At 40.5% G+C, this 10193-nt stretch overlaps 1 protein-coding gene across 1 annotated transcript; it reads right to left on the bottom strand.

Annotated features, from left to right (window-relative positions):
• Positions 1-7330: 7330 nt before the first annotated feature.
• si:ch211-198c19.1 (uncharacterized protein LOC100151013 homolog) lies at positions 7331-8305 on the bottom strand. The gene is made up of 2 exons (XM_061715336.1): positions 8191-8305; positions 7331-8108 (listed from the first exon to the last, which is right to left on the bottom strand). The coding sequence occupies exon 2, from the start codon at positions 8088-8090 to the stop codon at positions 7569-7571; it is 522 nt and encodes a 173-aa protein (XP_061571320.1). The 5' UTR covers positions 8091-8108; positions 8191-8305; the 3' UTR covers positions 7331-7568.
• Between the last annotated feature and the right edge of the window lie 1888 nt (positions 8306-10193).

The following is a 10193-nucleotide window of genomic DNA, read 5'->3' as shown; positions in this document are numbered from 1 at the left end:
GCAGGGAGGCAGCAGTGGGAGTCCTGGGGGGTCATGGAGATCGACACCAGCTACAACTGGACTTGTATTGTATTGTAAAGACCGGCCAAGATCACCTGACCTGTCCAAAACCCATGACCTGTCCACAGTAGCGGAACATATCAGAGTCGGGCCAGGGGGGCATATGACCGGGCCCTTTGCAGGCTGCAAAACTCATTAACATAGCCTACACATGCCAACAATGGGGCTTACAAGCATTACCAGATGTAAGAGCAGAACATAGCCTATTAGAGATCGTGAAAGATAATTCTCAAATTTGTTAAAATAATAATAACATTTTTCGGAATAATTATGTTTACTTGCAGCAGGGTAACATATAATTTAATGTCCGCCCCTATGACTCAGGTGTGTGAACCTGTTGTCTCTCGCTGCAGGAACACACTTGAAAATGTTTGAAAGAAGAGAAAAGGTGAAATATTTAAGATTTCATTTCTACAAAGGGTAATTTGAATTTTGAAACCTGTTTTGTTGACCTTTTTTTAATAAATTATATTTTTCGGACTTTATACATCTATCCCAGCAAGTTATTCATCGCACACAAGCCAGCAGCGACCTGGAGCCACGCTATTTGACACACAATCCAAAGCGTTTAATTGTATTTATCAGCAACACAGATAGCGGAAACTCACTTCATATAATGATATAACATGACAAAAACATTGCCTAATAAAACTAATACATTTCAGACACAAATTTAAGGCAGTTGTAGGAGTTCAGCAGCACGGATAGCCACCAGGGGTCCGTTTCACAAAGCAGGTTTAGTGAAAACTCTGAGTCTGTTAACACTGAAATGAGGGAAACTCTGAGTTTTCCGTTTCACAAAGGGAGGTAACTCAAACCAGAGAAAGAGAGGTAACTCTAGCCTGTTTCACAAAGAGAGGTAACTTAAGCTCTCGGTCAGTTACCGTGGTAACAGACGCTCTGAACCTAACCTGGTCGGGACCAGGTTTATATCGTGAAACCTGGAGTTTCTCTGCGTCTCCGCCTCTTTCAGAGACACACGCACATTTGATTTCCTCATTCATTCAGTCAGCAGGCGAGTTTTGGTGAAGTTCTGCCGTCTGTCATTAAAAACAGAGTCAGTATATATATATTAGAAGTCCATTGTCACGAACATGGCATGTCCTTTTGATGAAGACCCAATTGATGAAGGTGCAGCATTAATGCGCAGAGAATTAAATATTCGTCGGGAGATGGTTATCAGACCACGTAATACATGTATATTACAGTACATAGTCTCATTACAGGCAAAGCAATATATGTTAATCCTTTATTTGTTATAATTTTGATGATTGAATTGTTTATTGATTTCATAATATATTCTAATTTTTTGAGATTTTTTATTTGGGGTTTTCATAAACTGTGAGCCATAATCATCAAAATTATAACAAATAAAGGCTTGAAATATCTCACTTTGCATATAGTGGGAAATAATATTTGTTTCACCTTAAGTTGAATTTACTACGAATGAAGTTTTGCAATATATTCAAATGTTCCGACCTCCACCTGTATATTAATACATGAATAAATAAGAGCATAATACAGGGGTCTCCAACTCCGGTCCTGGATCCACCTATCCAGCATGTTTTAGGTGTCTCCCTGCATGAACACACCTGATTCTAATCAATGGTCGTCATTAACTTGTCATCAAGGTTCAATTCAATTCAATTCAATTTTATTTGTATAGCGTCTAATACAACAGAGTTGTCTCTAGACGCTTTCCAGAGACCTAGAACATGAACCCCCGAGCAATTATTACATAAACAATGGCAGGTAAAAACTCCCATAGTGGGAGAAAAGCCTTAAGCCAAACAGTGGCAAGAAAAACTCCCCTTTACGAGGGTAGAAACCTGGACCAGGACCGGACAGTTCTGTTGCTGACACAGCTCCTTGTATCATGGTGTTCTGAAGCAGGGAAAGATCTAAAACATGCTGGATAGGTGCTCTCCAGGGCCGGAGTTGGAGAACCCTGGATAATATGTGTCTGTATTGGTTCAATACGGAACGCAACTTTTAATTCCCAATTACGGAACAATTCCGTATTTCAAGGGACGGGTGGCAAGCCTATTATCATAAACCTGTCCAAGCCATCAAGGGGTTCCACAGGATTGCAGGTGAATGATGTGGAGATCTGTTAAATTAATTTTATATTATTCTGTGCTACGGCGTTACTCTTTTTTCGAAAAACATGTTCAAATTAAAATCATTAAAATCTCTAATTCCATTCGGGTGAAAAAGGACACGGCGTGAAGTATGTGGATTTTCAGATGCAAACTAACGTTTCCTCAAAGGGATTTTGTAAATTGAAATTATAAATAAAGTTTAAAATAAAAAAAAGAAAAAGTATGTCGCTCTTTTGTGTCGCCGGTTGCCATGGTGAATCCTTGTATCAGCGCTCTACTGAGGATGGCTTTTTATTTCCCTCACGCACGAGCTTAACTCCAGGTGAAACTACTTAGAGTTGAGTAAATTACCTCAAATCCGCTGTTCTGGAACCGAAAACTCAGAGTTTACGATCTCAGAGTAGGTCAACTAAGAGTTCAGGATTAGACTCAGAGTTTGTTGAACCTGCTTTGTGAAACGGACCCCAGATCACTCTGAAATCACCGTCTGACATCCACTTCAACTAATGACAGTAGTGTAGTCAAACTGGCACAGCGGCCCATAAATACATACAAGTTCAAATTCACTTTGAAGTATTGTGGCCTACTCACCACTACTTTAAGGTACTCGGCGAGCCTTGCGCTCCGCAAACTCTCCTGGGGATGAATTGCTGCTAAACAACGTCAGCTTCATCTCCCACAAGAGGAGGATTAGGGCCAACAAAATATGCGTCTAGCTTGGGCAATTTGGCTTTTTCTTGCTCCCTTTTTTCTTTTTCTTTGCGTTTTATCGTTCTACTTTTGTATTTATAACTCCCGCTCATGTTTAGGCTGTAGGATTACTGCTCTGTTGACAACTGATCGAGATCATCCAACGTGTCTGAGATCACATGACCTGTCCGAGATCACATGAGCTGTCCAAGATCACATGACCTGTCCTATATCACCGGACCTGTCCCTGCACAGGAGTTGAGAGCTTGCAAACCCCTGGACAAGACTACATTTAGAGAACCATAGTCTTCATAGCTGGTAGAAAACGGTTTTAGGTTTTAATAGAGGAAAGGGGCTTGTATATGTTTATGAACATTAAAGTAAAGTTAATTCAAATTCTTTAATGTGAATTACATCAGAGTAAACCTAAACTGAGGTCGAACAGAATTTAAATGGGATATGAGCCATTAGGGCCCTTAAACTCTCCAATTAAAACAATTGATACTAAAACCACAATTTACTGAAGTGATTACTCATAAAGTGTAACATTGTAAAGTGAATTATAATTCTGGACTAAGCAGAAATCAGACTTACTTAAAGTATTACATTTATTCAAATCTGTTGACACAGTCGGATCTGATCATCTACGACCAAGAGAGACTCAAGTCCGGTCCAAAAGACTTTACTTTGGTTTATAAAATGTCAGGATGTTAAAATGATCAGGTTCAGATCTGAAACGGGACGTCAGTGATCTGGGGCCTCATCTATAAAGCTTGCTTGCGCAGAAAAAGTGCCTGAATGTTGCGGAAGCCACCTTCTACGCAAAGCCTCGGATCTAAAAAGAAAAAACTAACCGAAAAATCTGCGTATCCCTACGGCAACCCTGACCCTCCCGTAAGAATTTACTTAAGACACGGGGAACTGGCGAAGCGTCAGTCAGGACTCTGGTGCTGCTACAGCCGCGGTGACACGCCGGGAACCTCCTTCACCCACCGTTTTAGAACAGAACAAATGAGGGGGCTCTGTAGATCGTTTAGGGGCTCCAGGGAGCCCCACATTTCTTCCCTAAAGGGACACAGATTTTTTTTATATATATAATGAGTTTTTCGCGCGCGTGAAACCTTTACGTGCGGGTGTAAGCCTAAATTATGGTTCCGCGTTAAAACGACGCAGAGCCTACGGCGTAGGGTACGCGGTGACGCGCACCTACGCCGTAGGCTCTGCGTTGGGCAGCCTTGAGCAGCTCTGAGCTCGTCTTCGCACAGGGTGTCTGGGTGATTTGCAATTACAGGTTGAGCCTACCGTTAGTTTTTAAACTGTAAAAAGTGGGGAGGACAAAAACAAGATTTTGAAGAGACGGGGGGGACATGTCCCCCCTGTTGCGCCGGGGGACTCACAGCGTTTAGCGCAGCAACGACGTGCTGCCACTCATTCGCTTTAATTATTTTATACTATTTATATACTCTTACTACTTTTACTGTCACCACCAAATAATGTCGTTTTCCTGTCCTCCACCTCATCCACAACATCTAGATCTCAGATCTCAGTGAAATTCAGTGGCACGGTGGGTGGACACGTCTCATCATGCGTCTCATTCATTCTGACGCCAAACAGGCTGCATGAAGCTGCTGCACATGCTCAGCAGGCTCAATCATAGGCAAGAACATACCATTTATGGTAAAAGGTGGGCGTGTAGAGGGCGGGATATGAGGCTGATTCACCTGCGCAACCTTCCAGCTGGACTGTGCGAACATTGCGTGCAAGTGTGCGTGCACGCGGTTTTATAGATCCGGATTTTTTTTTGCGCCCGCCATTTTCGGCTTTTGGGTGTACGTGCACTTTTAGTATGAATCCTACGCACTCCATTTTAAATGAGGCCCCAGATCTTCTGCATTTTCAGGTGTTTGCATCATACATGGAAGTGAAGCCTCAAACATTTAGACAAGGGAGAAGCTGAACCTTTATGTCATTTTAAAGAGGTTTAATTTGTTGTTTTGATAATTTAGCTGGGAGCAGATATTGATTAGTTTTTGTCTCTGTAGTTGTGGAGATTTTAGAGGGAATCATTTCTTCTCACGATGACTGTTTTGTTGTAATCAAGACCAGCTGTGTTTCAGATGGAACAGGAAATGGCCAAATTCTCCTGTTTGCACACCGAGATTTCCTGTGAAAAAGGAGGACATGATATAAAGGCCAACTGACAGAGTGGAGGTTCATCTGAGATGTTAAATAAAGATGTTCAGGGGCCTCATTTATAAAGCTTGCGTGCACACAAAACGAGGCTTGAAAGATGCGCACGCCACCTTCTACGCAAAGGTTGGGATTTAAAAAAAAAACCTAACAGGAAAATGTGTGTATCTTTACGCAAAATTTTATCCTAGCGCACAAACATTTTGAAGATCTGGGGAACTGGCGACGCAGACGGTGAGGTGGTGAAATGAAGCCAGATTCATGTCATATAAAAGTATGACATGAATCAGTATCAGTAATATAATAGATTTTTTTTATATGTATAATGAGTTTTACGCGCGTAAAACTCATTATATATATTAAAAAAATCTGTGTCCCTTTAGGAGGCTCCGTACCTCTTGTTCTCCACCTTCAGATCGCACCACTTCTTTTTTATTTCTGCCACAGATCTGTCCGTGGAACTCACAGCGTTTACAGCAGCAACGACGTGTTGCCACTCACTCGCTTTATTTTTGTTAGTGATGCCACTACTGTGACCACCAAATGTGGTTTTCCTGCCTCCACCTCATCCACAACATCTCCATCTCAGTCTCCGTGAAATTTAGTGGCACGGTGGCTCCACACATCTCATTCATCCTGACGCAGCAGAAACAGACTGCAGGTGGCGCTGCACATGCTCAGCAGGTTCATTCATATGCAAATACAGTCATTAAGTACTTTGCATTGCCCATTCTTGGTAAAAAAGTGGGCGTGTAGAGGGCGGGGTATGAGGCGAATTCACCTGCACAACCTTCCAGCTGGACTGTGATTTATAAAGAGAACATTGCGTGCGGATGTGCGTGCACACGGTTTTATAAATCAGGATTTTTTGTGCGCACGCCATTTTCGGCTTTTGAACGCACGCACACTTTTAGTATGAATCCTACACACTCTTTTATAAATGAGGCCCCTGGCCCATATCCTTCTGTGCTGAATCTGTACAAAATTGGGACACAGAGTCCTAATTCAGCAGGATGGTTTTCTGTTGGGGACCTTGTACAGTCCTAGCAAGCACTCCTGCAGAACAGAGATCGTGTGTTGTGGGCATGTCCTAAACGTGAGCAGTGTGAGGCTGACACTATAACACTCTTAAAACACCTTACTGGAGATGGACACAAAGCAAGTTTATCAACACATTTCTGGGGCGTGTTATCTCTGCTAAGGGCAGACGATTACTAGATGTAGCAAAGCCATTCAGAGACTTCCTAAGCCTGATACAAAGGAACATATGATATTGTATTGGGTTTAGCCCTCTTACATAGCTGCACAAATGTTGATTTGAGAACTGCTGGTTCTTCTGGCGTCTAAAACCAGATCTGTTCTGTAAAACTGCTGGACTGGAGACTGTCTGGGTCACTCCTGCACTGAAAATTGAGATGTACATGTTGACCCTTATACATGCAAAAGATGATTAAATATTTCACTAATTGGAGCCATATTGCCATATGTATTCTTTATTTAGGAGTGCTATTATATTATTCAAAGTAAACATTTTCAACAAAATATTTCAGAAAAAGACAGAAAACTCACCACCTCTCAAATATTTTACAAAGTATGAGTTAATGCAGGTAACACCCTTCCTTGCTCACATTTAAGCTTCGACATCCATCCATTGTTTTCAGTTGTACCACTCAGGATTTCTTTTTCTTTTTTCTTAAAGCCTGAGATCATTGTCACACTCAGTACTCGAGTTGTAAAAAACAATCAGGGGGGATGGTGGATTTGATCATATGGGGACAGATAATTTGTGCTGATTCCAAATAATATAATATATTACAAATAATAGCAGTGACCAAAACACCTGCAGAAATACTGCAGGAATGACATAGCAGCAGTTAAATGCAGCCTTCTGTAAGCTTTAAATATCCACTGAGCTTACATCAAATACATCAAAACACAACAATAAAAAACACTTTTCTGAACTTATCAATATGACTCTGTCCTTAACAGGATAAGTAAAATGGATCACTGCAAAAACTCTAAATCTTAGCAAGAATATTTGTCTTATTTCTAGTTAAAATGTCTCATTTTAGTAAAGAAATCTTATTACACTTAAAACAAGACTCATCACTGTAAAAAACAACAATTTTCACCTGTTTCAAGTAGATTTTCACTTGAAATAAGTAGAAAAATCTGCCAGTGGAACAAGATTTTTTTGCTTGTAATGAGAAGATAAATCTTGTTCCACTGGCAGATTTTCCTACTTATTTCAAGTGAACATTTACTTGAAACAGGTGAAAATTGTCAAATAAGTTATTTTTCTGGTGATGACTCTAAATGTTGAAATAGCAGTAAAACCACATTCATTGATGAAATGACATAAGGGATGGAAAGGAGGGATGGCACTTTTACAGGGGGGATGATTTGGACCGTTTTTATTTCAGAAGGGATGCCATCCTCCCTCAACTCCAGTACTGGTCACGCTTGTGTTTGATTCTTACGTCTCGTGAAGCTGTTCAGGTTGGCCGAGGGAGATGCAGGAGATCTTCACATTTCCACACAAACAAGGTTCATTTTCCCTCTAAGAGCAGCCAGAAGATTTGGTCCAATAACGTACGTCTCCTTGGGGTCGTAATGTGCAGATGCATATAGCTCATCAATACGTTTGTTGTTTTTGTTGTATCTCACCAGAACTCTGTCCATGTTGCTGTCGGGGTCGTGGCGGTCGTAGTCCTTCCTAACGTCATACGGCAGGTCCTCAGCATGAGGAGAGTTCAGGTTTCCGATGGTGTAGTATCTGTATTGGCGTTTGTCCCTGATCCGTGGAAGCAGAGGCTTGCGTCCTATGTTTCTAAACCAGTGAAATCCATATTCTCCCTTGGTGGGGTCACACAGAGCCCGCATGTTGTTGTCCAGGCAGTTCTGAACGTACCACACCAGGAGCCGGAGTCCGTGACGGGGGGGAGGCCGACCAAAGCCGCTGTCCTGCAGCTCCTGCTCCGAGTCCAGGGTTTTCAAAGCCGACGTCAAGACCAGGGACACCACCAGGGTGAGACGAAAAAGGTGCATCTCTTTGCTGCGTGTCGTCTATGAAAAAACAACAATCCCAATACATTAAGCACACGAATCTTGAAACTGCAAATAACATTTGTGTTCTTTAACAACTCACCTCTCAGGCTGTAAGAAAGGGAACAGTATTCTGCAACAGTCTCCTGATCCAACTGGAGCTGCTGGCTTACTGGCTGTAGCTCATTTTATGCTTAGAGCGTCCTGCAATCTACCTGCAATCTACGATATTTCAATATAAGGAAGAGATTGTTTTCAACGTTAATCTGTGATGAAAGAGGAAGCTGTGCTGGTGCTGCTGCAGGAAGTTGGGTCACATTTAGACGTGCAGATGCCCAACCATAAAGCCACACAGACTCCCAACACAGTTTCCAGTGTATTTGATACCTCACTGGTTCTTTTTCACATACTGTAGCTGGTGATTTGTAATAGGGCTTTTCTGCCTTTCTGCATCGTTCACTGAGTATTGCTACTCAGTCATGAACACAATGATAGGAGCCCCTGTTTTATTACACTGTCTTTGTTGTGCATTTACTGATTATGCTGGGTCTCAGTACAGGGCATGTAGCACCCTATAATGTAATCATTTCCTATAATGTAATAATTTCACCCTATAATGTAATCATTTCCTGAAAATGTAATAACGCCTGAAAATGTAATAAAATTTGCACTTAACTCAATCAAAAATGTAATAAAACCCAATAATGTAATAACTTCACCAATAATGTAATAAAATATCCTGACGGATATTGTAATAACATTTTTACCAATAATGTAATACCTTATTACGTTATTGGGAATTTATTACATGGAACTCAAAGTCTGTAATTTAACCCAATAGTCATTCTGGTGTTTCAAATCCAGCGTATAAAACATTGAACCATTGAAACCTGAAAATGTAATACATTTAATTTAGTTAAGTGCAAATTTTATTAAATTTTCAGGCGTTATTACATTTTCAGGAAATTATTACATTATAGGAAATTATTACATTATAGGAAATGATTACATGGTAGGGTGCTACAGGGCAATGTAACCTCAGATGGATATTCTGCAAGTTATTACTATTGTAAATGACTGTTGCTTCACGGCAGTTTATACCTATCACATGTGACCAGTGACGTCACGGTTAGCACGTCTTTAGAATGTCTTTAGCATGTGTTTCTTCGACGGCTGCCTGTGGTTTTTCAGTACCACTGTGGCCCACACAGACGACTGGAAAAGCTTTTGACAACTGAATAGGAGAGACAGCACACTTCCCATTTTGGAAGGTTTATCTCCTTTGCCTAAAATGATGTACAGATTCATTAACCATCCAAAAGCCAGACGATGAAGGGTTGAGTCCAGGAAGCAGAGCCGCAGTCCTCCACACTTCCCATCTTTCTGCTTAATCCTCCCCCAGTAAAGGACTTGACTGGTGATCACAGCTCAGATCTTGCAGAAGCCTGGCTGCAGCATTGGGATCATGTTAGCCTTAATTGGCCAATCCCTTTGAGGTATTGAAATATTTGAAGTACAGGCAGAGGAAGAGGAATGACAGCAGTCTGAAACTAAAGTTACAGTTACGCTTAGCTTCTCTCACTCACAGTGAAAGTCAGGTGGAAAACAATTACTTCTCCTTTTTGTGTGTGTCAATATCATCCACCTGGCATTTACTGACTTTCTATTTCCATTCTCACTGTCTTCCTTTTTTTTTTGTCTGCATACATATTAATGGTTAATACCATGTTGGTAAAAACCTGAGGCGCATATATATATATATATATATATATATATATATATATATATATATATATATATATATATATATATATATATATATATATATATATATATATATATATATATATATCATATATATTTATTTTATTAATATATATATATTTAATTTTTTTCTCCAAATCATTGCAAAACACTTGTTCTGAATCCAGCCATTGACTATCCAGTGAGTGATTTTTGCACCATTTTAAGATATACTGTAACATTTTAACTAAGAAATAATACTGGAAGTTGTGTAAGTCTTAACCTCCACAGTCTTCTTCATACTCTTGGTGATTTTCTGTATTCCCTCACAACTCAGTGACTGTGTTTCCTGCATCAATAACC

Source organism: Cololabis saira, chromosome 3 (genome assembly GCF_033807715.1).
Source record: "Cololabis saira isolate AMF1-May2022 chromosome 3, fColSai1.1, whole genome shotgun sequence".
Taxonomy (NCBI): Eukaryota; Metazoa; Chordata; class Actinopteri; order Beloniformes; family Belonidae; genus Cololabis; species Cololabis saira.
This window is presented reverse-complemented; position numbering and strand designations above follow the sequence as displayed.